General features: G+C 36.1%; 1 protein-coding gene across 3 annotated transcripts in view; it reads right to left on the reverse strand.

The window, feature by feature from the left end:
• Positions 1 to 26,939, reverse strand: part of WDHD1 (WD repeat and HMG-box DNA binding protein 1) — an 86,104-nt gene that overhangs the window by 41,781 nt on the left and 17,384 nt on the right. For all 3 annotated transcript variants that reach the window (XM_007473149.3, XM_056810970.1, XM_007473147.3), the window contains 8 exons: positions 23,871 to 23,977; positions 23,585 to 23,726; positions 22,699 to 22,915; positions 19,246 to 19,424; positions 8,592 to 8,776; positions 7,941 to 8,182; positions 5,111 to 5,248; positions 1,250 to 1,406 (listed from right to left, as the gene is read on the reverse strand). In XM_007473149.3, coding sequence (XP_007473211.1) covers positions 1,250 to 1,406; positions 5,111 to 5,248; positions 7,941 to 8,182; positions 8,592 to 8,776; positions 19,246 to 19,424; positions 22,699 to 22,915; positions 23,585 to 23,726; positions 23,871 to 23,977 — 1,367 coding nt within the window. The remainder of the gene's footprint in view (positions 1 to 1,249; positions 1,407 to 5,110; positions 5,249 to 7,940; positions 8,183 to 8,591; positions 8,777 to 19,245; positions 19,425 to 22,698; positions 22,916 to 23,584; positions 23,727 to 23,870; positions 23,978 to 26,939) is intronic.

The following is a 26,939-nucleotide window of genomic DNA, read 5'->3' on the forward strand; positions in this document are numbered from 1 at the left end:
TGTTGCCAAAACCCAAGACCTGTTGATTTTACCTTTGTAAAGGTTTCTCACAATAGCCCCTTTTCGTGTTGGATACTGCCACCATCGTGGTCCAGGTCCTCATTGCCTCATGCATGAACTATAGTAATAGCCTCTGCTGAATCTGCCTGCTTCAAGTCTCTTCCACTCCAGTTCATCTTCCACTCAGGTATCCAAGTGATTTTCCTAAAACTCAAGTCTGACCATGACACATCCTGATTCAAAAAACTCCAGAGTCCACCTATCACCTCCAGGAACAAATATAAAATGTTCTGGCATTCAAAGCCCTTGATAATCTGTCCCCTTGCCTTCACCTTTCCAATCTTCTTACACCTTACATGCCCTTGTCCCTACCTCCCAATGCTTCCAACATGTTCTATGATCTAGTGACAATGGCCTCCTTGCTGTTCTAACAAGAAACTCCATCTCTTAATTCTGGGCATTAAAAGTCTATTTTCTAGATAAAGGAGTAATTAAATAGAACCTTTCCATCACCCATCAACTTTCTTCCTTCTATACCACTTTAGCTAATTAACTTTTAAAGAGCACCAATACCATAGAGGAATCACAACTGAAAGAAGTCAATTTTTATTATTTGTTACTACCTTTATTAAAAGAAATTGATGGGACAAAACTTTCGAAACTAATGGCCATAAAGAGGCTTAGGGATCATCCTATTCATTTCAATCATTTGTGTTAACTATGGCTCCCAATGATGACAGATAATCAAGTAATTTATCTAATCAGCAGTTCATGATTTTTAAAAAGTCATCAGACAATGACACATGTAAAACCCAGTGGAATTGTTCATTGGTGAGGTGGAAGGAGGGGAAGGAAAGAACGTGAATCATGTAACCTTGGAAAAACATCATAAATCAACTAATTAAATAAATAAATAAACTTAATTTAAAAAGTCATCATAACAGTGTCTCATATACATGAGAGACCACAATGAGCATGGTCCCTTCCTTACTTCATGGCTAAACTGGCATTACAAAAAGATGTGATTGTTGCTCTCTGCAAAATAAATATATATACTTCTACTCAAATTTCAAACCAACTGTCAAAAATGTCAAACAAGAAAAGTAATAAATTATAATTTAGTAACTAAGGAATAAAAGTACAGTACTGAGTTAGTAAGAATAAGTGACATTAAATACTTAACATTATTTCAGAGGAATTTTTATCAAGAAGAAAAAATATTAGTTTGTAATATTATATGATACCCTACCTTAATTGCTGAGGGTTTTCATGGATACCAACTACCCAGTAGTGATCAGATTTTCCTTTGCAATGTTCTTTTGTATTACATATGGGAGTCCAAGTATTACCAAGTCTTCTGTTCAATATTCGTACAATGCCCTCTGAATCCACATAACAAGGGGTTCCTATTTATAAATTTAAAAATAATTTTGTAACAAATAAAATACAGATATAGATATTTAATAGGCAAGCAATTTATATTTAGGAGATAGCTTTATGTTTGAAACTAGAAAAATAAGAGGCAAAACCCCCATAATTAGGCATTTATTATTAAAATGTCATATTTAGTTACAGATGGAAGTCATTTTTCTATGACTCTGACACACATCACGATCTATTTCCTAAAATCAGTTATACATCCTGAAGATAAATACACGGGGGGGGGGGGGGGGGGGGGGGGGGGGGGGTTGGGTGGAGAAATGGTTTTGGTAAATATTATGCCACCTGCTGGAAGATATTATACTTAGCTTTTTATATTTTATAAAGCACCTTTCTCAAGTTGTTCTCAGAATTATTCAAACACATATGAGGTCCATATAGTACAATTGTGAACAATGAAGAAATTGAGACTTACAGAAGTTAGAGGTGACTTGCTCCTAGTTATACATCTAAGAAGTGGCAAAGGTGGAACTTGAAGTCTCAAGTTTTTTAATTAAAATGTATGGAATATGAATACTCTTGCTAAATATGTAACAACTACAACTTGTATTTATCTAGTAACTTTTTTATAACAACTACCAAACAGGTTAATCATAGAAAACTTCCCAGAGTCAAATCTTAAAAAAAGATGAAGCACGTAATGTTTGACTTCAGTGTTCTTTTACTCCCTCTACCCTTCTCTACACGCTCCCCCTATCCTTCTTCCTGTTCAGTCAGTAGCCTATACCCTTAATTCCAAAATAAGGTATAAGTAACTAAAATCTTCATGTTTGGTTAGAACTGCCCACTTCTCTACCCAGACCTGCCTTCTATATCTAGAACCCAAAATTCTCATTCCCTTGCCATACTGAATTCCACTAATAAACATTTGTTATAAAGTAAATGCTACACAAATTTAAGGTATAATTGGTTCACTTTAAGGCATTAATTACTAATAAAAACTTGAAGTGTTCCCAAACCAAGAATATTTGCAATTCAGAAAATTACATTAAAGGGAAAAAAATTGTTAATAGCACAATAGCACTTGTAGAGGAAGGATAGGGTGACATATATTAGGATAGAGAGGCCCAAAAATCATAACAGAATAAGTCATGGGCTAACATAATTAAGCAGGAAATTAGCCTGCAATTAGCCTGAAATAATTGCAATTTCAGCCAAAGATCCTATCAAAGTGTAATAATTTTAATAATCATTCTAATGCATGTTGTATCTCAGCAATTTCTGAGATCAGCACTTTCAGGTAAAATGTATTGTTCATCTCTCTTTCTCTAAGACTTTGACCATGGTGAGCCCTCAAAAAGTAAGTAATTGAGTAATCCCTGAAGTATTTCTCTACCCATGGAAATAAATGTATTTTTTCTAATTCATCAAGATACTACTTAGAAAAAAAAACTATTTGAACCAAGTAAAGATATTAAAACTAAGGAACTTTGGGCCAGAAAATATAACTGAGGAAGAAACAATACAGCCCAAGACAAAAAACATTCAGAGCACCAGAGCAAGTAATAATCAGAAAATCCAGGAAGAAGCCAAAGTGGATTGCTTTTCCAGTCCAGGTAAGTTGTGGGAACTGAGAAAAGTTCAGCCAGGAATAATTACATAGATTATTCCAGCAAAGGAACTGGGCTGGTTTTAGACACAGCTCAGTTGGGGCCTGAAATTATGCAGGAGGTAAAAAGTAAGAATAAAAGCCAAGGAGAGACAGTTGCATGGCTCTGACCCAGAGCAGGGTCACTGATTCTGCCCACAAACCTAAAATGGGGTCTGCAGCTGAATAATCAGGGCAGACAGTTCAAAACAAGGCCCTATAGTTATGTCATTGTACTTACAGAAACTTGAAGCTAACCAACGGGGGCTACAGAAAGCTGTTGTTCATCCTTCGTTTTTGCAGAGGACTAATGACATCACTGAATGATGTCATGACTTGTGAACGAACTGGATTTATATAAGGCAGAGATAGACAAAGTCATCAGTTTCACACTCTTCCAGAGTTATCAAAGTTATCAAAGCCCAGTGGCAAGATAGAAGTCAGGATGACTGGCAATGGCCTGAGATGCAGTGGATGGCCTTGGTAGCTTCAGTGTCTGACCAGACTAAGTGCTCTGCAGAGCCTACTTCAGCCACCTCCACAGCCATTGGAATAAATTGTTCTCAGCCACCCATTCTGCTGGAGGAAGTCCTCACATGCTTGGAGTCAAGAGGACACAAGAGTAAAGAGATCCCGAATGAAAACCTCAGGATAAGAACCTTGGAAACCCCAGGGCACAGCAGAGGACATCAGGCAACAATTAGCAAGATGTTTCTGTGCTCAGATAGGGACAGCAGATAGGCTTGAGGATCTTTAAGATCCTACCACTTTATCCTGAAAAACTACTCTAAACCTCAAAGATGTAGGAAGTGAGAGGTAAAGGTCAATGCAGGACCCAGGTGACTCAGGGTAACTCTAAAAAGGGCTAAGTGTTAAAATTACAAAAAGTGTCCTGGAACTGCCATAAAGTCCCAATTCAAGAATTAAAGTTAAAATAATGTGAAAAGTTCAATATTTAAAATATTATAAGTCTAGAGATCCAAAGAAGTAAGAAACAAATAATCCAGTAACAACTGCAAGCTGAGAAAAGGAAAAGATAAGATTTTCCATAATACACTAATACCAAGATGTTAAACAAGAGATGAAAAATGAAATAAAAATGCTCAAGAAAGGGAAAGGAACAAGTATTAATAAAGCAACTATTATGAGTCAAGCACCATACTAAATAAATACTTCTACAAATATTATCTCATTTGATCCTTATATCACGACAACCTTGCAAGGTAGGTACTGTTATTATCCTCATTTTACAGCTGAGGAAACTGAGGCAAACACAGGTTAAATGACTTGCCCAGATTCACAAAGCTAGTAAGCATCTGAGAGTAGATTTGAATTGAGGTATTCCTGATTTCAGATCCAGCACTGTGCCTCTAGCTGCAGAGGAAAGAATGAGTAAAAAGTTCAAGGTGAAATAATTTAAGAATCACTGACCTTGAGGCAGGTAGGTGGACAAAGAGCCAAGTTTAGAGATGGGAGGTCCTAGATTACAATCTGGCCTCAGACACTTCCTAGCTGTGTGACTTTAGGCATATCACGTAACCCCCATTGCCTAGTCCTTACTACTCTTCTGCCTTGGAACCAATATTTAGTACTGATTCTAAGATGGTATAGGCTTTTTAAAAAATCATTGATGTCCCTGAAAATCATAATTAAAAATTTTTTTTTTACCAATTACATGTATTAACAAATTTCCACATAAGTTTTCCAGTTATATGATTTGTCTCTATTACCTCTCTTCCCTTCCTCATCTTGGAGCTAGAAAGTAATTCAATTCAGGTTATACATGTATTATCATGCAAAATATATGAAAATCATAATTTTTAAAAACAGCTAAGACACAATGTTAGAAGAAATTATTAATGAAAATTCTCCAATTCTATTACAACCAGAGAGCAAATTAAAGACAAAAAGGATCTACTGATCATTTCCCAAAGGGAAAAGTCCCAGGAATGTCACGGTCAAAATCCAAAACTTTTTTTTTTAATTTTGGGGTACAAAGGAGAGTGAGAAAGTGGGAAAATAAATGTTTACTATTTGACAATGAAATAAAAGTTTAAAGAAGATGAAGTAAATTTATCTTACCTTCAGCAGAAAACCCAACCCATGCCAGATAAGACTTCTTTGTAAGAGGAAGAGGGTCTCCATGCAAAACCTGCCTTTTCCTTTTCCCCAGCTCTAGTAGCTGTATTCCAAGGCACTGATCTCCATCAAATCCAGTACCTGTTAATAAAAGGCAGACATGAAAATTACATATCAAAGGTTATCATACTATAACAAATAATCTAAATGCTTATTTATTCAAATACTATGAGTGATTCTTATAACATTTAAGATTAATATCAGGATTGTTATCTATCATCAAACTCATATATGACTACATTCAGTTCTTAGTCATAAGAGTATATAAGTGGGGGAGCAGCTGGGTAGCTCAGTGGATGGAGAGCCAGGCCTAGAGATGGGAGGTCCTAGGTTCAAATCTGGCCTCAGACACTTACCAGCTGTGTGACCCTGGGCAAGTCACATAACCCCCATTGCCTAGCCTTTACCACTCTTCTGCCCTGGAACCAATATACAGTACTGATTCCAAGATGGCAGGTAAGGGTTTAAAAAAAAAAAGAGTATATATGTAATACATATATAAAATATACATATATACACTAAAATGTAGCTATGGCACTTCAGATATACAGCAAATATGATTTTTATAGAGAATATAAGAGAATGTTTCCATGTTGTTTTGAAAACCAGTTATGTAAACCTCAAAATTTCTTAGACTTATAAATGTTGGAAATTTCACCATTGGGAAATTTCATACTTGAAAAATTTCCTATTGATAGTGGGTCTTGACTATTGGAATGTGAACCCCATTGGCATGGGAGGTTCCTTCTACTCCCTTTTTAAGATTACTTTAGGACAGAAACCTTTTGCTGAACAATGGAAAGGACTTTGACCTATGCTTAAGCATAGAACAGGAATTTCTTTGAGTCGTGATTGATTTTAGAATTGATACAATGGAGATACTTGCAATCAATCTCCACCCTATTCAGTCCTAACAGGATTGAGTAAGGGCTGCAGCCTAGATCAAAATTTAATTATTCCAATCTCTACCCTACTCAGGTTAACAGGATTTAGAAAGGGCTGTAGCAAAGGAGCAAAGATTTAATTATTTGAAAATATGACCTTCAACAGACATGTGCAAAGCCAGAGACCTCTGGGCGGTCCTGGGTTAAGCTAGAGCCTCCATTGGCACAGGGAAATTGATGGACAGTGATTGGTAGATGTGAGAACTGAGGGGAGGCAACTTGGATGGTTTCCTTAAAGAGAGAGGGGTCTGGAGACTCGGGGGGAGGTGGTTGAGGAGTTGGTCTGAGTGATTGGTGTGTGCTCTGAGAAGCTTGCTCTGAAGGAAGCTGAAGGTGGGGGCCCCTGAGACTGTTTCTCCATTTTGGTCACGTGAGTAATAGGGACTGATCTCTTTTCTTTGCCCCAGCTATCTAAGGGCTTGGGCCTTTTGGCCCAGCCTAAACAGAAGGGGTATTTAAGCCCTATTTCCTTCTCTCCCTTTTCTCTCTCTCTATCTCTAATTACTTCCTCCTATTGTAATTAAACTCCATAAAAGATTGACGGCTGACTTAAGTTTTCATTTAGGAATTACATAGCTGAATTCCTTGGCGACCTTAAATTAATATATATCAGTCTTTTAAAGTGATTTCCTTGTCACAGTTAGATGGTACAATATTTTCATCATTTCTGTAATCAATATCAAATAATATTTTTAAGTACATAATACATAAAAAGCAGCTCAATGATTAACTTTAACAGGCAAAATCCCAAACCTCAAACACTGTACTAAAAGTTTGATGCTACTGGTCCAGGAAGTGATGCAGAGTGAAAGGAGCAGAACCAGGAGAACATTGTACACAGAGACTGATACACTGTGGTACAATCGAATGTAATGAACTTCTCCATTAGTGTCAATGCAACATCCCTGAACAATATGCAGGGATATATGAGAAAAAACACTATTCACAAGCAGAGGACAAACTGTGGGAGTAAAAACACCGAGGAAAGGCAACTGCTTGACTACAGGGGCCGAGGGGATATGATTGGGGATGTAGACTCTGAATGAACATCCTAGTGCAAATACCAACAACATGAAAATGGGTTTGAATCAAGGACACATGTAATACCCAGTGGAGTTGTGTGTTGGCTGGGGGGGGGGGGGGTGGAAAAGAAAATGATTTTTGTATCCAATGAATAATGTTTGAAATTGACCAAATAAAAATGTTTATTAAAAAAAATAAGTTTGATGATACTGGTTGAGAACACTCCAATTTTATCTCAACTACACTTAAAATACAAACTGACAAAAGATAAAGAAACAAAATCCTGCTATGAAATACTTTTTAATAAAAGTAGTAAAGCTCTACAATTAGAATGTACTTTTGCTAGTGATAGTGAATACAATAATATGTTCTTTCTTGACCGTCTAAAATTCCAGTTCTACCTACCCAAAAATTACTGTGGGATTAAAGAGAGCAGAGCCGAAATTACACTATATTCAATGTCTGCAACAATGTAAAAAAAAGTCAATTCTGAGAAGTCAAAAAGCTGAGCAAATACAATGGTTAACATTATTAGACTATCAAAGTTCAATGACATATCTCTCCTTTCTGTTAACATTCAATAACCTGTGTTGGGAGTAATATACTTTTTAAAGGTATTTTTTAGGAAGTATCTGATGGGTCAAAACAAAAAGTGTCAATAATTTTTTTAAAAAAAGATTACAATTGTATAACAGCTAAAATAAGTAAAGCTATAAGTACACTATGAAATTAAAAGCAAAAAAGAAAATGTCTAGGTTCTGATTTCAACACAACAGTAAAACTATAAAAATGGTAAAAATAGCTACCTCTGTGGAAAACAATCAAAAGCTGCTCTCCATGTCCAGCCATTGACACAACAGGGCCAGGAAGGCTAAAGACCTCTTTCTGAACACCTCCTATAGAAAATATACGAAGGAGCAAGGCACTGGTAGCAGAAGCAGCCCATCCCTGACCAAGACAAATGGCTTCAATATCCTCATTTGGTGGCATGTCTACAGTCCACTCTTTACTTGAATCCCATGAACTAAAATGCAGGCAATGAAGTTTGCTTAAAATCAAAAGAAAAAAAGATTAGGGAAACATTTAAAACCCTTATATTTTTAAGTTATACAGTTGCTACATAAAATTCATTAAATAGACTGAATTGTTTGCTTGCTGTTGCACATCAACCTAAAATTAAGTGGCTAACACATCATATGAATCTGTAAATAACTGAATAACCTTAAATAATAATGTCCTTTATAAACAAAATTTTGAAGCTATGAAATCAGAAAATGACATTTTCCAAAAATAATTTAATTTTAGAATTAGTGAGTTAAGAAATAAATTAGCTCACAATTTCAGTAGATGATGAGGGAAATACAGTACAATGTTTGAAAAGCAAAATTAAACTATAAGGCATAAATGTATATATTTTTGTTCACAGTATAAATTCTTCATGTAACTATTAACTTTACCTTGCAAGTTCTGTAGTACTCTCACATGCCAACAAAATTGCTTCATGGGAAAGATCTGCAATAGTATAATTCAAAGTGTTTGACAAATGTGTTGCATGGTGTATGGATGTATCATGAAATTCCACATCTATAGCACTGTCCTGATCATCATTATAGCATCGAATAATTCCAACAGAATTCCAAACCTGTAAAAAAATCACTAAGATTAAATTATCAGTCTTGATTAAACATATGTACATAAAATCAGAGCTATTCCAACTATTATAATTATTTCACAATTAACTAAAAGATATGGAGATTATTCCATGAGGCATATTTTTTGTCAATAGGCTCTTTTACAATAAGGTGATTCCCATACATGTATCAACTATCAGACTTTGCCCTGGACAAGATCACTTAAGGAGTACAGAAAGCTTGCAGGTCCCCAGCCTAACCCTGAGATACCAAAATAACACAACATTTCATAATATTCCAAGAAAGGAGTAACAGAACCAGCATAGACCTTCCCTCCAGAAGTGTAGCAGACCACCCCCACCAACATCTAATCTTAAGTCAAAAAGAAAGTTGGACTAGTGGGCAAACAAAAAATAGAATTCCACTATATTGAACTATTACATAGGCAGTGATAATCAAGAGGTAAATGGAAAGAAAAGAATGACTCCAAAACATTTACAAAGCAATGCCTCAGAGAAAAACACAGTTTGTCCAGAGTTTGTCCAGGGGTACCATACCCTAGGAACAACTTCCCAGCTCCTCTGATATGAGACCATTACACTTTTACAAATGCAGAGGTGGGGATCATAATAGTGCTATTACACTTCACTTCAGCTACTAAATGGACCTTTTACCTCTTATTACAAATAACTCAGAGGCAGGCAAATGATTAGTCAGGGCTATTGAAAAAAACAACAATTAAAAATCATGTCTGAAGACCCCTTAAAATCAATTTGAGATATTTAGCTCACTAAATTCTCCAAAGGTTGTATACAATTGTAATCAGTTTTGATGAAGTCGATCCATCATCATCTAGGTGACAATTAACAAAGCCAAAATGGAAGAAAAGGCCATTTATGGGCTTTTACAATGATATTTGTTCAGTAGTCATAGGGGAAAGGTAATAGAATATATCTAATAGTTAAAACACAGTAGATTAAGATTAAGATTAAAATTCCTAGAAGTATTTAAACAAGAGTTTTTTTCAAAATTATAAATATTCTTTTAAATGAAATGAGAGTTCTTGAGAGAAAAATGTTAAAGAAATGAGCATTATGAAAGAAGGAGGAAAGAAATTAACAACTTGGCACAAAAGGTATAAAACCTAGCCCAAGCAACAAACTCCTTGAAAATCGAAATAGATCAAATAGAAGCTTATGACTCCATGAAACAACAAGAAATATTAAAATAAAATCAAAAGCCTAAGAAGAAGAAGAAAATATAAGGTATCTCAAAGCAAAAACAACTGACCCAGAAAACAGATTGAGGAGAAAACATTTAAGAATCAGTGGACTTAAGCAAATTAGGGAGCATAGAGGAGTTTGTCAGATTTATGGATAAGGGAAAATTTTATGACCAAATAAGAGATACAAAGCATTATAGGATATAAGATGGATAATTTTAATTATATGAAGTTTAAAAGTTTTTATACAAACAAAACCAACACAATCAAGATAAGAAGTATAAAGGCAGGAAATTTTTTTTACAGCAGCTACCTCTGATGAAGTGCTTATTTCTCAAATACATAGAGAACTGAGTCAAATTTATAAGAATGCAAGTCATTCCCCAACTGATAAATGGTCAAAGGATATGAATAGGCAGTTTTCAGGTGAAGAAATCAAAGCTACCTATAGCTATGTTTTAAAAAAACACTCTAAATCATCTTTGATTATATAACTCTAAGGTACCACCTCACACCTACCAGATTTGCTAATTGACAAAATTGCAGATTGACAAAAAAGGAAAATGATCAATATTGAGGGGATGTGAGAAAATTGACCTAACAATATCACTACTAGGTCTGGATCTCAAAGAGATTTTGCTTTAAATGGGGGAAAGGACCTATCTGTACAAAAATATTTATAGTAGCTCTTTTTGTGGTGGCAAAGAACTGAAAACTGAAAGGATAGCCATCAACTAGTAGTAGTAGTAGTCTCTCGGTAACCGAGGATGAGGTAACCGAGGATTGTCTTTGTGTGTTTTTGTGCATAAAGACACTTGTGCATGAAGATGTAAGTGGAAAAGTCGATGCACAGAGACAGTCCCACTCTCTCAGCGTTGGAAGCCTGGGTCCATTGACATGAAAAGTCATTACACCTGGAGACTTCCTCAGCTGCACTGGATCGCCATGTTGTCTTTTGTGCTCCAACACACCCTAAGCACTCCACAGTGCCTTGCTGTATTGCCATCTCAGCTGTTGAACCTTCTTGTTGGTTTCTTCCGCCTGTTCCGCCGAAACAGTCTTCACATGCTGGGTGAGCAAGGCCCTGGTTCACCAGGGGTCGACGATGACGCGATGGCTACCCTCACAAGGTTTAGCCGGCCTGTCGAAGCCGTTGCCCGGGGTGTGGCCGCTGCCGCATGCTAGCAGCTACTAGGAGCCACAAGTGAGAGCTGGGTGTCAGGTGAGGGTCAGAGGCTGGAGAGCTGCCCTAGCCTCCATAGCACAACAAGCCCTCCATACCAAAGATATTACTCCTCCCTAAATTTACCCCATATACCCCAGCCATCAACTGGAAAATGGCTAACTAAACAAGTTGTAGTACATTATTGTAATGGAATACTACTGTACAAGAAATGACAAGCAGAATGATTTCAGAAAAACTTGGGAAGACATAAACTGATGCAAAGTGAAGTGAACAGAAGCAGGAGGACAATGTACACTGTAACAGCAATATTGTATGATGAATAAGTGTGAATGAATTAGGTATTCGCAGCTACATAGTAATCTAGGATAATTGCAAAGGACTCATGATGAAAAATGCTATCTGTCTCCAGAGAAAAAAACTAAGGAAAATTGAATGCAGACAAGAATATACTATATTTCACTTTCTTTCTTCATTGAAGGGGGTGGCTTGTTTAAATTCTCTTCTACAAAATAACATGGAAAAATGTTTAAAATAATCGCACAAGTAAAATCCATGTCAGATTGCTTATCATCTTAGGAAGGGAGAAGGAGAGAGAGGGAGGAAGGGAAAGAATTTGGAACTCAAAAATTTTCTTAAAATAATGTTAAAAATTGTTTTATATGTAACTGGGGAAAATATGAAATATTATTTTAAAAAAAAACAACAAAAATAAAAGCTTATAAAAAAGAATTACTGGGATACTTGAAAAACATGACCCCTAAAAGGGCCTAGACATTATATTTCAAGAAATCTTAAAAGAAAACTTCCCAGATCTTTTAGAATAGTGGAAAAAGAAAAAACCTACTAGTTACTTTCTAAAATTAAAAACTCCAAAATGAAAACTCCATTGAGCACAATAACCAAAATTTTAATCAAAGAAAGAAAGAATTCAAGTACGGTGGCCACAGTCAAGATCACCCACAATTTATCAGGCATCATTAGAAAGGAACAGAAAACTTATAATATGATACAGGATGTTATGTTAACTTGTCTGGCAAAAACAAGTATTATTCTACAGGGGAAAATGACTAGAACTGCACAGAAACTTTGAAAGTAAAGCATGAGAGTTAAGAGAAACATTAAGAGGTAATCATTAATGATCAGTGATAATTGACTAAACAAGGATAAACTGCTGGTATTCTTTTTTTTTTTAACCTTTGCTTTCTATCTTAGTGACAACTTTAAGACAGATGGGCAAGAACTGGGCAATCAGGGTTAAGTAACATATCCACAGTCACACAGCTCAGACACAAGAAGTATCTGAAGACAGATTTGAACCCAAGGCTTTGTGGTAGAGGCTGAAGAGAGTTGTAAACCAAGATGAAAGAAAATGGAGACCTATCTGTTAATGAAAAGGAGTTTCCAAAACGGAATGTTCCCAGGAGTTGGCAGTTGAGCTGACAGGAGGAGGGGACTTGACTTGGAGTCACTCTCTCTCCCTGGAAGTTAAAGCTGGCTGAAAGACCCTGGTGGGGCTGACTTGGTTTTTGAGGTTCTCTGGCTTTGGAAGTTGAAGTTGCCAAGAAGGAGAAACTTGGCTTTTGAGTTGGTGGTCTATTTAAGAGTTGAGCTGGCCAGGAGAAACTGAGAGACTTTGAACTTTGTTTTTCTCTGGGGTTGAAGCTGAGAAAGGAGAAAACCAGGCTGAAGGATAGATTTTGAACTTTTTTTCTCTCTGGGGCTAAGCCGAGAGACCTTGCTGATTTTTGAAGAAGAAAGATTTAAAAGCTGTTGTCCTCCATCTCCCTAATTGTCTAAGAGTCACAGTTTGTGACTGGACTACTTTCTCAATCCCTCATTTAGATTAGGGACATCCTCATACCTCTCACCTCAGTTTCCCATCCTGTTATCCCAATAAACCCCTTGACTTGAAAGAGGTAAAGAAAGAAGTATCTTTATAGTTCACTCAGGGGAGAGAGAAGAATTGGGAGGAGAGGGTGGCAGGAAGAAAAGGGTTGGAGAAGAAAGGGAGTGAAAGGGAGGAGGAAATTAGAAAGATTTACTGATTCATCAGCCATCAGTAGGGATCAGTAGGCAAATCCCAGAGTAAACCCCAGAGCAGTTCCCTTGTGTAACAGTTCCCCAGTGTACCAGCATTTCTCATTTCTACCTCCATTACAAATAAGCAGTTTCAGGTTCCTGTAACAGCTCTCTCTAGTCACAAGTCAGAGGACAGCAGTCATTGCAGAATAAACAGTTTGCCATCAGTTTACCTCTCTATTTCAAGAAGAAACAGTTTCCTTCAATTTACATTCTCTATTTCAAGTGGCACCCTTAGTCTGACTGTACCCAACAATCCCACAGGCAGGGAAGATAGTAAATATGTTCAAACAAGTGGTTTTTGGGGTGGTGATCATCGCAGCCATCGCTTGCTTTTGGGTTTATCATATTCTATACAGCAAATTAACTCAAATGGTAGAGGTGAGTGTGGATTATGTTGGAAATTTGACAATGACTGTGTTACAATTACCATTTCAAAATGAATTAGTTCTCTGGCAAGTCCTGGCATAAGTATATGTACTCTTCATGGCTGTGTTGCAGACTCTAACCCAAGTGAAGAAAATTTTCAGATTCATGGTTCCCCTAAAGGCAGAGGTTATGGCCATTGATAACAACTTAGACAAGATGATTAAGGCAGTATTTGAACAACTTATCTCCAGGCCTGATACTCTGTCCACTGTACCATCTAGCTACCCTTGCTTATATTTTCATATAAGGAAAGAATACTTAAGTCTCCTCTAAGTTATAGGATCATCAGGAGTAAAAGAATTATTATTAATTATTATTTATTAATTATTAATTAGGCAAGGCTTAGGAGTGATTTTGTTAAAAGAATGGAAAGAAAGGGGAAGAGGAAATCATAAGCCCATGATGGTGAACCTATGTTATGTGTGCCAAAAAAGGGCATGCAGAGCCCTCTATGGGCATGCATGCAGTCACCCACCAGAATTGGTTACTAGAAAGCCAGAGGGACTAAGGGCAAAGCTGTTCCCCTTCCCCTCTCCATACTCTGAGGACATTCCTCACTTCCTGGCCCCTCTGCACAGCAATAAATGGGAATGTTTGCTCCCTCCCCTGTCTGGGGTAAGGCAGGAGGCAAAATGGGGAATCATAGTGAAACACAACACTCAGTCTGAGGGATGGGGTGGGGGCGGGGCCCAGCACTCCATCTCTACAAGGTTTACCATCACCGACACAGGGGTTCTGGGGAGGGGTGGCGGAAGTAGAGAAAAGAACATTAGGGAAAATCATCTTGCATAAGGGTGCACAAGTAAACATCTAAACAAACAAATAGGAAGGTATAGGAGAAAAGCTAAAATTTCAACTTCCCTGTCCTCTGAGCTGGTTAAAGGAAAGAAAAAATGCACACACACATATACAGAAAGTTGGGAACACAAATATATTTCATTTGCCAGAGGAAAAGGAGCTAAAGGAAAGAAGGAGGGAAGGGAACTTAGAGGGAAAATAAATTAAGGAAAGGATAAGCCTTTTTTTCAACCCTTACCTGATCTCTTAGAATTGATACCAAGTATTGATTCCAAGGCAGAAGAGCAGTAATGTCTGGGTAACTGGGGTTAAGTGACCAAGCTAGGAAGTGTCTGAGACCAGACTTGAACCCAGAACCTCCTGTCTCTAGGCCTGGCTCTCTACCCACTGAGCTAGTTAGCTGCTCCAGGAAAGGATTAGTTTTAAGGAAAATAAACTCTCATGCATGTATATAAATATCACAGTTCTTTTAAGGTATCAAAAAATGAGAATCTGAGAGGCTGCCCATGAACTGGGAAATAGACAAGTTATGATACATAACTGTGAAAGAATATTATTTTTTTGGTAAGAAATGATAAGGGAAATTATTCCTGAGAAATGCAGAAAAACCTGCATGAATTGATGCTGAGTGAAGCGAATGGAAACAGGAGAAGGATTTATACAATGATAGCAATATGGTATATAGGTAAACAATTTAGAAGAATTAGGAACTTTTATCAATGTAATCATCAACCATAATTCCAGAGGACTAATGATGAAGCATGCTACTCACCTCTTAATACAGAAGCACAGGACTCAAATGTAGAATGAGACATTTTTACCTTCTGTCTTAGAATCAATACTGTGTATTGGTTCCAAGGCAGAAGAGTGGTAACGGCTAGGCAATGGGGGTTAAGTGACTTGTCCAGGATCACATAGTGTATTAGAAATACTCTGTGGGGGGCAGCTGGGTAGCTCAGTGGATTGAGAGCCAGGCCTAGAGATGGGAGGTCCTAGGTTCAAATCTGGCCTCAGCCACTACCTAGCCGTGTGACCCTGGGCAAGTCACTTGACCCCCATTGCCTAGCCCTTACCACTCTTCTGCCTTGGAGCCAATACACAGTATTGACTCCAAGACAGAAGGTAAGGGTTTAAAAAAGAAAAAGAAAAAGAAATACTCTGAGGAACTATTTCTGGTTGCAGTGAATGATATACTCTGGCTGCGACTAGAGAGATACTAGGGAAACCTGAGGGTGCCTATTTGTAATGGAGATAGAGATATTTCTGAGAGAGAAAGAGAGATTACTAAAGATAGATATTCTGGAGTGAATAGAGAGAACTACTAATAGGGATACTCTGCAGTTGCCACTATCAGCCATACAAAACCTTCTTGATACCCATGGTGAACCAGGACTTTGCTCACCCAGCATGTGAAGACTGCTTCGGCTGAACAGACAGAAGTCACACAGCAAAAGATTAGAAACAACTTCAAATCACTATTCTTAACAAAATCTTGAGAATTTATGCATAATGCTCACACCCACCCATGAAGAACATGAAGTACAGCTTACTTGCATTCACAAAGATGTACATATGCAAATCTTACTTGCATGCATAAAGAGAACACATATAAGACTTACTTTCAAACATGAAGAATTACTGATAAATTCTGACAAACATTCATGAAGATGTCAACTTTCTTCCATGCACATGTAAGTACACACATGTAAAAATCTTACATGCATACATGTTTGTGTCTTGTTCCTGTGTGTTCCTGGTTCCTGATTATTTCGGATGGATCCTGATTTGAAGAATAGAAGTCTTCAATCAAAAGTGACAGAAGACGGAAGAGTGATATGCTGACCAGAGAAGAAGAAAGAGTTTCTACAAGCAACATAAAAGGACATGGAAGGACTTTGAAATTTTGGAACTTTTGATCATAAGGATATGTAAGAGTGCATCATACACATTAACATCACATATATGTATGCACATACACTTTAGGGAGAAATCTCATGGAATGAGTAAGTATACAACATGCATAGTTGCATAACAAAAAGACACCCTGATAAAATTTCTGTGAAAAATTCATACAGACTAAGAAATTTCTTATCTGCATCAGTTTGCATAGAAGTCTAGAAGGATGTACATATGTAATTAGTACAGCCAATGTACACATGTAAGTACTAATTGACTAAGAAGCTAACTATATTAAGAGTATATTCTAATGACTAACTATAATGACAGCCTAGAGAATTTGTTCAAGTCTTAACGAGGTAGAGACAGACATAGATATTGAATATAGAAGTTAGATTGCATTGTTATTGTAAGTTAGTATTTGTTAGTGGTTGGAATTTTCTTGGTTAAATTTATATTAGGTAATAGGACAATAGCATATTCTGAATGTTAGTGAAATTGTTGGAATGATTTGAAAACTTGTTACAGGATTTGTTATGAAATAACTATGTTCATGTAAATCCCTTACCTAAACCACTTTCCCATACCCACTCTTAGCTTAGCATCTAGGTAGACAGAATAGCTAAGTTTCGTTAGGATTTTGTTGTTTTGGGATGGTAAAGGTCCCAAATCAGATAGAGTTGAGAAGATAGATAGAATTATATTAAAGGTAAGTATCATTTTTTGAAGAAAAAAGGGGGAATATAGAAGAGGCATGAAGGAAGAGAGAACTTCATGCATGTAAGACAGAAAGCTGGGGACCTCATCTGTCAATCAAGGTGAAGATTCCAAAAAGAATGTTCCCAGGAAACTCAGTTGGAGACAAGCCAGGCTGAAGGGGGAAGAAGCTCTGAACTGGACCCAGTTAGCTTCTGTCCTAGGCAGAAGTCTCTTGGCTTTGGGGAGAGGGGTATCAAGAAGGTTTTGTGTGGCTGATGGTGGTAGTTGAACCTGAAGAACTGATTATATATTTGAGATTTTGTATGATTGGAAAAAAGAAGATTAAACAGTTGTCCTCCATCTCCTTGACAAACTTTTGTGTCACAGCTGTGACAGGACTGACATTTCCCAAAATCTTTCTAACCCTACTAATAGATTAGGGAAACCCTCATCCCTCTCACCTCATCTTACCTCAGTTCTCCATCCTGTTGTTCCCAATAAATCCCCTTACTTGAGAAAGGAAGAGAAAAGAGTGCTTCCTCAGGTTTCCCTAGTATCTCTCTAGTCAGCCAGAGTATCCCAGATATTGTAACTAGAAATATGTCCTCAGATTATCATTTCTATTACAACAGCTAGGAAGTGTCTGAGGCTAGATTTGAACCTAGACCCTCCCGTCTCTAGGCCTGGCTCTCAACCTACTCAACCTCTCAGCTACTCAGCCGCCCCTAATAATTTTTTTAAAAATATGGCAAATAAAGAAATTTGTTTTTATTAACTGTATATATTAATAAAAAGATCTGTTCTTTAGTTCTCAAATGGAAAGGGAAGGGAAGGTTGAGGGGTGAGAAGGCTGATTTTTGCTAATAGAAAAAATATAACTTTTTTAAAATAAAAATTTTGAAAGATCATACAACTTATTGACTAATGCAGTTACAAATGTCAGTTCATTTTCTCTTTATTCTCATATTTGGTTTATGATACAGGAACAAAAATTTAAGTTGGAGTTATGAAGAATCAGGTATTTGAAGTTCTAGTCGAGAGAGAGCATTTATTAAGCACTTACTCTGTACTAGGCACTGTCCTAAATACTGGGGAAACCAATGAAAGCAAGAAAAATTGTCCTTGCCATCAAGAAGCTTACATTCTAGTGGAGAAGACAATTTCTGGAAGGGGAGCTGGAAAGGCAGGGAAGGTGTTACATAACAGTGGCATGACTGGTAATGTCCATTTAGTGTTCAGTGGCCTGGAACTAAGTCATTTAAGGTCAAAGCTTGCCTATCAAAGCCCAGGGTGATTCCAAGGGCAAAGTTGCTTTTCAATTGTGAGAGAGATGACCTAGTCAAGAGAGAGTTCTAGCCTTCTATAAAGATGTATTACTGGCTCTCTGCAAGACATTAATAAACACTTAATAAACAATGTTTACACACAGGGCACTGGGAATAAAGACAAATGAGAGACAATCCTATTAGACAGAAACAATCCCTACCTTCATGGGGTTTGCATTGTGTTGGGGGAAGAAATATGTATATGTAAATGTAGATAAAACATATATGGTAAATACAAGGGGGTGGGGAGGAGATTCTAGTAGCTAGTAGCATCTGAGCTAAGTTTTAAAGGAAGCCAGGGATTCTAAGATACAGAGATAAGGATGAAGTACATTCCAGGCAAAGGAAACAAGTAGGCCGAAAAGATTTGGGGATATGTTTTTTCTCCAACTATAGCTTCTTCAAAAGTCAAAATCCATATATTACATAGTAAATAATGACCACAAGATTAATTGGCATAATAAAAACCTCACGAGTAATGACAATTGCAATGAAAGTTTCACAAACTTTTCAAAATAAAATGTGCTCCTTGATTTTTAAATATAATTCTTCTCAAATTTATTCCACCTAAAAGAACCATAAGCTCCACATGCTAAAACCTTGAATAACCAGTATCACATGATCTGAATTTCTCAATTGACTTCTACTACTCTTCTTTATAAACACTACTTTGAAGGGGAAAAGGCAAACATATCAAGGATTTATTCAAAAAGTCAACTTTAAAAAAGACCGAGGTCATTATGAATTCAATTTTTTATTCCTTTAATAGCTATGCTACTGTAAAATGAAAAATATTCTAAATGAGGACTTTTGATGATTAAGTACAAACCTCCTGATTAACCTTACCATGAATCGATGGGAGAGGTGCTGAGGAGTAGAACCAGATTGGAATGGCTTTTGTGGGAGAGATGGCCTTGGTCCATCATAAAATGGCCTCTGGGAAGTCATAAGTGGCATAGCATGAGTCTGCTCATCTTTCTCTTCATCTTTTTCATGATAAGACCCTTTTTCGATCGATGCAACTTCTGGAATAGAAAATCTTTTAGTCAGAGAATCATATTTACCACTTTGAGAAATTTATCAATTGCAGAAATAAAGACCAATCTTTGATTATCTTTTGCAAACTAAACAATCTGACCTGCCAATTAGCCAGTGAGGAAATAGTGTCTTGGCAATATTGTTCCACTGGTCTTAGCAAATTGGACTTTTAACCACTAGTCAAAATGGAAAAAAAGAGTATCACAACTGAAGGGTAAGATTCAACTTTATGACTTCTTCACTATAGCAGTTAGGTACCTGATGGCTGCTGAAGCAAGAATAAAAAAAAAAGCAGTTGCTTAGACAAAACAGGCCTATGTAACCGTTGACACTTGGGTCAATGAAAAACACTTGCTAATAGAGAATTGCTTCTACTAAACTTAGCTCTATATAGTATTAGGCAATCTTCAAGCCTCAAAACAGATAAAATACTTTTTCTTGTATTGCCACACATTTGGAAATCAAAATATATACAATAAAACATTTTTTTAAATGAAGCCTATATCTCAATTGATTATATTTATGGAGTTACACCTTGAATATTCAATCATGCATTTTTTTTGGTTGTAAAATAATAGAATCATAGAATTGGCAATAATCTAGTCCAACCTACTACCTAGGATCCTTTTCTAAAAAATTACTGAAAGGTAGCTGTCTTCTAGTCATTTAAAAAAAAAAGTATACATTTTTAGGTATGTGTAATTTTTTAAATTGTTCTTTTAGACCTGATTTCATTGGTGTAGGTAGGGAAGTTCCAGGGAAGAAACTGCGTCTCACTCAGCACAGGTGAGAAATTGCTGCAACTTGTAATCTTCTTGGGATACTGAGAGGTTAAGAGTCTTGTCCACAGCCAGTCAGAAGATTCTAATACCAATTCCCTAGATTTAGAGTGAGTTACCTACAATTACAGAGTTCTACTAATTTAAGTAAATTTCAAAACAGTAAAAAGTTTGGAGTTTAATATCTAACAGGTTCTTTTATTTCTATAAAGTTACATGATTTTATAATGTAAAAAGAAAATGAAGGCACCCAAATGAAACACAGTATTTCGGATGTGATCTTCTTCTTTGTTCAGGATACAATATTTTAGTGGTGGGGGGTATGTGGAAGTGAGCTTATTCAGCTCTGTGATTTTAATGATATGAGTATCTCTTAATAGGAACTCCCTCCACCAATGCAGATCAATAAGTTATTTATAACTTACAGTCTTAAAGCTGTGAAGACAGTATTTACTCTCCCTTGCATATTTTTAGATTTAATCACCAGAAGTGTATACATCCCATTTTATCCTTAAGTAGAGGAGGTCTGTGACCCACGTGTGCTACAGTGGGTGACGAATCAGAAACAACTGACTGCCCGCGAGCAGTGCTAAGCGAAGCTAAAGTTACAATTGGTCCACGTAACATGGATGGAATGCACAGGAAGTGACGCACAGAAGCGTCTTCAAAAGCAGTTGCAATTTCCTGTGAGAGGCAGTTCTATAGAGTTTGGAGTTTCGAATTCAAGGCTGGTTAAGAATCTGTTTCATTCAAATCTGGCCTCAGACACTTCCCAGCTGTGTGACCCTGGGCAAGTCACTTGACCCCCATTGCCTACCCTTACCACTCTTCTGCCTTGGAGCCAATACACAGTATTGACTCCAAGACGGAAGGTAAGGGTTAAAAAAAAAAAAAAGAATCTGTTTCATTGACCTGAGACTGAAATTTGGTGAGTGTGTTCTTGACTCTCTCCCTTTGAACTTCATGTGGGTGAGTGAAAAGGCTGACTTCCTTCCATATTTTCTGGAGAGACAAGCTTCTGGAGAGGCCCCTGTTTGGAGAAAGTCTCATGGCTGGAACCCTTACTTAGTTTACCTCTGAGCCCCCCTTTTCTGGGGCCTCTGAAGCCCTGCCTGGTTCAAACTGGCTGGAGTAATTACCCTTACTTTCACTCTTTCTCCTTTTATAAATAAACTACCATTAAAAGTCATTCTGACTTGAGTAATATATTTTTGGTGACCATATTTTTATACATAGTCTAACCTTAATTTTAATCCTTACAAAGCAATGCAATGATACTGAGAGGTTAGGTGACTTGCCACAGTACCAGCATAAGTTGGAGGCAAGACTCAATACCACCACATGGATTTGACTCCTGGAGGTGCTCTATCCCATAAGTTTCTATGATTAGAGGGGCTTTTTCGGCAACTACTTTCATGCTTGCTGACTGATATTGAATCTAATATAAACAAAAATCTCTAATCTTTTCAAACAAAGCCTATAAGGCCAAATGGCCCCTACTCCATACCAATAGACTTATCTGAAAAATTTTTAGTGTAATACCTGAAATTCAGTTCATTTTATAGTGGGAAGGGAACTTTCCCCCCATTATGCCATTTTGTTTTGATGTAATCAATGAATGACCTCTGATGTAATCAATCAGCATTTACCATCGAGATGTTCAGGGATAAGTTGAAACCAATGAGATGGGAAACTGATCCCACAAGCACTGCCCCCACCGCCAGGCAGTGCTAAATTAAGGAACTATGATTGGTTCCCGAGATGTGACATGGGAGAGCTAGTGAGTAGAGAAAACTGCTTATAAAGGCGAGACTGAGGTTCTGGACACACACTCTCACGCTCTTCTGGCTAGAGGGAACTGCTGTCAGTGGTGAGCTTCATTCCATCAGAACAGCACATAGGGTAGCAGGCTAGGTAACTCTCTACCTCTTTCCTACATTTCCCTCTCTTTACTATTACTACTTTGATTAAACTAAATTGTTAAAACTACTAACAGTCTCATAATTTAATTTTAAATATTATGTTATGAAATATGGTACATTATTCTAGCTAGCTGTAAACTTTTTGAATAGATTCCATCATCAAATATTTAAGCTTGTCCTCTTTACATTTTGTCACGCACAAATTTGAAAATAGATCAAGTCACTGATATAAATGTAAAATAGGATAATTCTATTTGACTCCAGAAACCTCTCTCAAAATTGGCACCAATACTTTAATCAATATTCTTTGTGTCTAGCTATTCATGAGTTATGAATACATTTAACTGTAATCTCACCTCTCTGACATTTCTCCATCTTGTCTACAATTACATCACAGCAGATTCTCAAATGCAATTGCAAAATCAATACACTATCTCTGGCATTTCCCTGATCTTATGTATCAAAAACAATAATTAAGAAACTTTCAGGAATTATCTCAATTAAAAATTAAAATAATTTACCACCTATGGCCTATCATCTATACATTGTTAGGCACTTACCAACTGAACTGTCATCATCTTCTAGGATGTGATTTCTGTGTTTAGAATAACCTGCAGCCAACATAAGATCATCTTCATCATCTTCATAATTTGTTTTTCCTTTTGGAGTTAATTGGAATTCCAGATTTTCATTTAAAAAATTACTATTGTCAGCATTATCATTATCATCATCGCCATCAAAAAGATCATTGTAATCTTTGTTTCCCATGCCAGAGACCTTTAAAAAATGAATTAACTTCAGGATTTAGGAAAATTTAATTAAGCAGAAGTTAACCTAGTTAGTTAATAATAATTGAAAAATATCTATTCCCTTCTATAGATAGCACTAGCTGTCCATACCACTTATTTGGCCAGTAAAATTTACTGCTTTATATTATAAATTATCTTTGGCATACATACATCTTTCCCAAATTAGATGGTAAATTTCCTGAGAGTTGGAGTAAGGACCCTATTTTAATTCCTCACAGTATACTGTCCATGGTAAATATTAAATAAAGATTTAATTTTCTGTTTTTTAAAAGAAAAATCTGTTAACAAACTACATTCAATAGACTAATGTTTTGGTACATCCAAGGATTTAGAAATTTGTGACTTAGGGTTCTATCATAAAAGTTAATCACTGATTATACCTTTTAAATATCACCATGCTATAAAAATGTAAGATTATAAAATTCAAACAACTGTTGAAATTTAAAACATTTTCATTTTCTTATTTGCTCTAATGATTCTGATAGGCAGACAAATAAATGACTATAATTAACAAATGAGGTATAGAGACCTAATTCAATAATTTGTCAAATGTTCTTTCCTAGAACATATATTAACCATATCTTGGGTATATACTATGCATAATCACTAATTAATAACCAAATTTATAAAGAATTACTTTACTACTTGACTTTATTCCATCTTTATCACAAACATTTTCCAATAATCCCAAGTTTCCTTCAGCATCTGTATATGCTATTTGCCTAGAAGTAGGGTGCCACGCCAGGCCACAAATTGTATAACCTTTCTCATGTTTCACCCTAAAAACAAAAAAGTAGAGGTTGAATTTAAAACACAATAATGAAAATCCAACAACATAATTCTTTCAGTAAATTCTAGTTAGAGGAAGTCAAATAGATTTTTCAAAACCAAAGAGAAATTAGACAATGTATATTCAACTCTACCTTTCCATGCAGTCTTTGGTTTCCACATTCCAAACGACAATACAACCATTTATACTCCCTGCAGCCAAATATTTTTCACAAGGAGACCAGGTCACTACATTGAGGGGCTACCAAGAAAAACAGATAATAAAACAAAGATGGTTTTAGGTAAGTTAAGACCATATATTCATTTTGATTTACCAACAGTGGATAGTATTAGAACTGGAGTTAAGAAAATCTAAATTCAGATTTTGTCCTAGATACCTGTGAGCTTTATTGCCATGAGAAGTCATTTAATCTCTCTAAGTCTCAATATTCTCATCTTGTAAAAGGAATATATAGGATATACTAATAGCATCTACTTTATAGGGTTGTTGTGAACATAATATAATAATATGAACAAATAATAACACATGTAGAGCACTCTGTATAGCTTAAAGCACTACAGAAATGCTAGCTGCTATTATTCCATAAATGGCTTTATCCTGGGTTTCAGAAAACTCTTAATTAGATTACATTACACCAAGAAATACAGTAGTGACACAGAAAAATAAAAACCTATCCTTCAATAAATATTCAACTATTCTTTAAAATTACTACTTTAGCTATAGACTTGAAAACAAAAATTAGCAAGTTGTAAAAACAAAAATTTAATCATGGCAAACAAGAAGTGAAAAATACCATTATCTTTATGGAAGGTCTGGCATCACTGATAAGTTAATGAAAGCTGAAAGAGACTTTTGAAACCTAAGTCTATTATAAATACACCTTGAGCTTTTCCTTTGTGTATTCTTTCACTTATTTGTGATTATTGAAAGCTGGCTTTCCTCTGAAGATATCAGACTGCAGGCATTTCCTAGCTCTGTGACCCTGAGCAAGTTAGGGTTTAATCTCTCTTTGCCTCAGTTCCCAATAGAGATAATAACATCTGAATAACAGCACCTGCTCTGCCAGGTTTATTATGAGGATCAAATAAAATACCTGTGCAGTGCTTAGCACAATGCCTGACACATAGGAGGTGCTTAATAAAATGATTATTTCCTTCTTTCCTTCCAATTTATAGCTCCACCAAACAGTGCACTAGTGTGCTTGTTTTTCCAAAGCCTCTCTAATATTTTCTTTTTTTTGGTCACTTTTGCCTGATGGGTGTGAGAAGAAACCTCAAATTTATTTTAATTTGCATTTCTCTAATTGTTAGTCATCTAGAATATTTTTTCATACGGTTATTGTTAACTTGGATTTCTTCCTTTGAAAACTTCTTCTTCATATCCTTTAACCATTTATTTACTGGAGAATGGTTCTTAGTCATAAAAGATTATAGAAATTTCTTTGTAAGTTGGATATAAGGATTTTATCAGAGAAATTTACTGGAAAAATTTTTTTCCCATTTATCCATTTCGCTTCTAATTTTAACTACATTAGATTTGTTTGTTCAAAATCAAAGCTGTCCATTTCCCAGTATTCTTTTTACTGTTTCTTTAGTCATGAACTTTTCCCTTATCCATAGATGTAAAAGGAAATTTCTTCTTTGCTCCTCTAATTTGTGTTTAACTTGGTCTATGGTATGTGTTATTCTAAACCTAATTTTTATGACACTGCTATTTGTTTCCCCAGTAATTTGATGTCAGTTATGACTTTCTTTGGTCTTTGGATTTACTAAACACTATGTTACTAGGTTTGTTGTCTTCTTTATTTTTTTAAACCAGAGCCTACCAAATTGTTTTGATGATTACGGCTTTATAATATAATTTAAGATCTGGTACTAATAGACTCCCTTCCTTCCCACTTTTTTCATTATTACTCTTGAAAAAGGTCACAAATTTCAAGAGTAACAATGAAAAACGTAGGAGGGGAGTGGCCCAAACGCTCTGTTCCCTTCCAGTTCTGCTACCTGTGAGTTGCCCACCTTACCCACTATGAGCTCCCATTGAGTTGCTGGGCAGAGGGGAGGGGGATGTGAAAAAATGTCATCAGGCACAGTGGAGAGGGGGAGGGCAAGCAGCTCTGCCCGAGTACCTCTGCCTTTCTAGCAACAAACTCTAATGGGGGAGAGGTGGGGTTGGCACATGTGCACAGAGTGTTCTGTGTGCCATCTTTGGCACCTGTGCCATAGGTTCATCATCACTGGAATAAGCAATTAAGGTTAAGTGATTTGCCTAGGGTCACACAGAGAGGAAATGTGTGAGGACAGATTTGAAAGCAGGACCTCTTATCTCAAGGCCTGGCGTTTTATCTACTAAGCCACCTAGCTGCCCCTCTTCTAGCTATTCTTGCTGGCTTCTGTTTGTGACACACAAGCACACTGATTATTTATGTGGATTAATTTTATATCCTACAACTTTCCTGAATTTATTATTTGAATACATTTTTGAAGGACTCTTTAGGTTTTCTAAATAAATAATATATCACTTATAAAAAGTGATATGTACTGATGATAACTAACTGATCTCTAATCTTATTAAAAAAGCTATTACCGTTCCCATGTTAAACATGCTTGCTCTAGGAACTAGATAATATTATATATTAAGGAAACATTGACTTATCTCTATGTGTTTTAGAGTTAACAGAAATGGGTGCTAGATTTTATCAAGTCATTTCAGCATCTGATATAATCATATGGATTTTAATATTTCCATTACTAATGTGTTTTATATTTGTATCTTCATTATGCTGAACTAATTCTGTATTTCTGATAGAAATTCAACCTAAAGAATATAATTTTACTAATATGTTATTCAAGTCTGCTTACTAATATTTTATTTAAAAATTTTGTGTCAATATTTGTTAGGAATATCGATCTAAAGTTTTCTTTCTTTTTGATTTAGGTATCAAAACATATTAATATCACAGAAAGAGTGGAAGGTTGTCATCTTTTCTTATTATTACAAACTAAATGAAATTGGAATTATTCTCTGAATATTAAATAATATTCCCTTGGAAATCAATCTGGCCCCAAGGTTTATTTCTTTAGTATTTTATTTGTGGCTTTTAAATTTTATTTTTTTGATACTGGGTTAAATGGTTTACTTCTTTTGAATATCTAGGTATTTTATATTATTATAAATATTCATCCACTTCTTCTAAGTTACC

This window comes from Monodelphis domestica, chromosome 1 (genome assembly GCF_027887165.1).
Source record: "Monodelphis domestica isolate mMonDom1 chromosome 1, mMonDom1.pri, whole genome shotgun sequence".
NCBI classification, from domain to species: Eukaryota; Metazoa; Chordata; class Mammalia; order Didelphimorphia; family Didelphidae; genus Monodelphis; species Monodelphis domestica.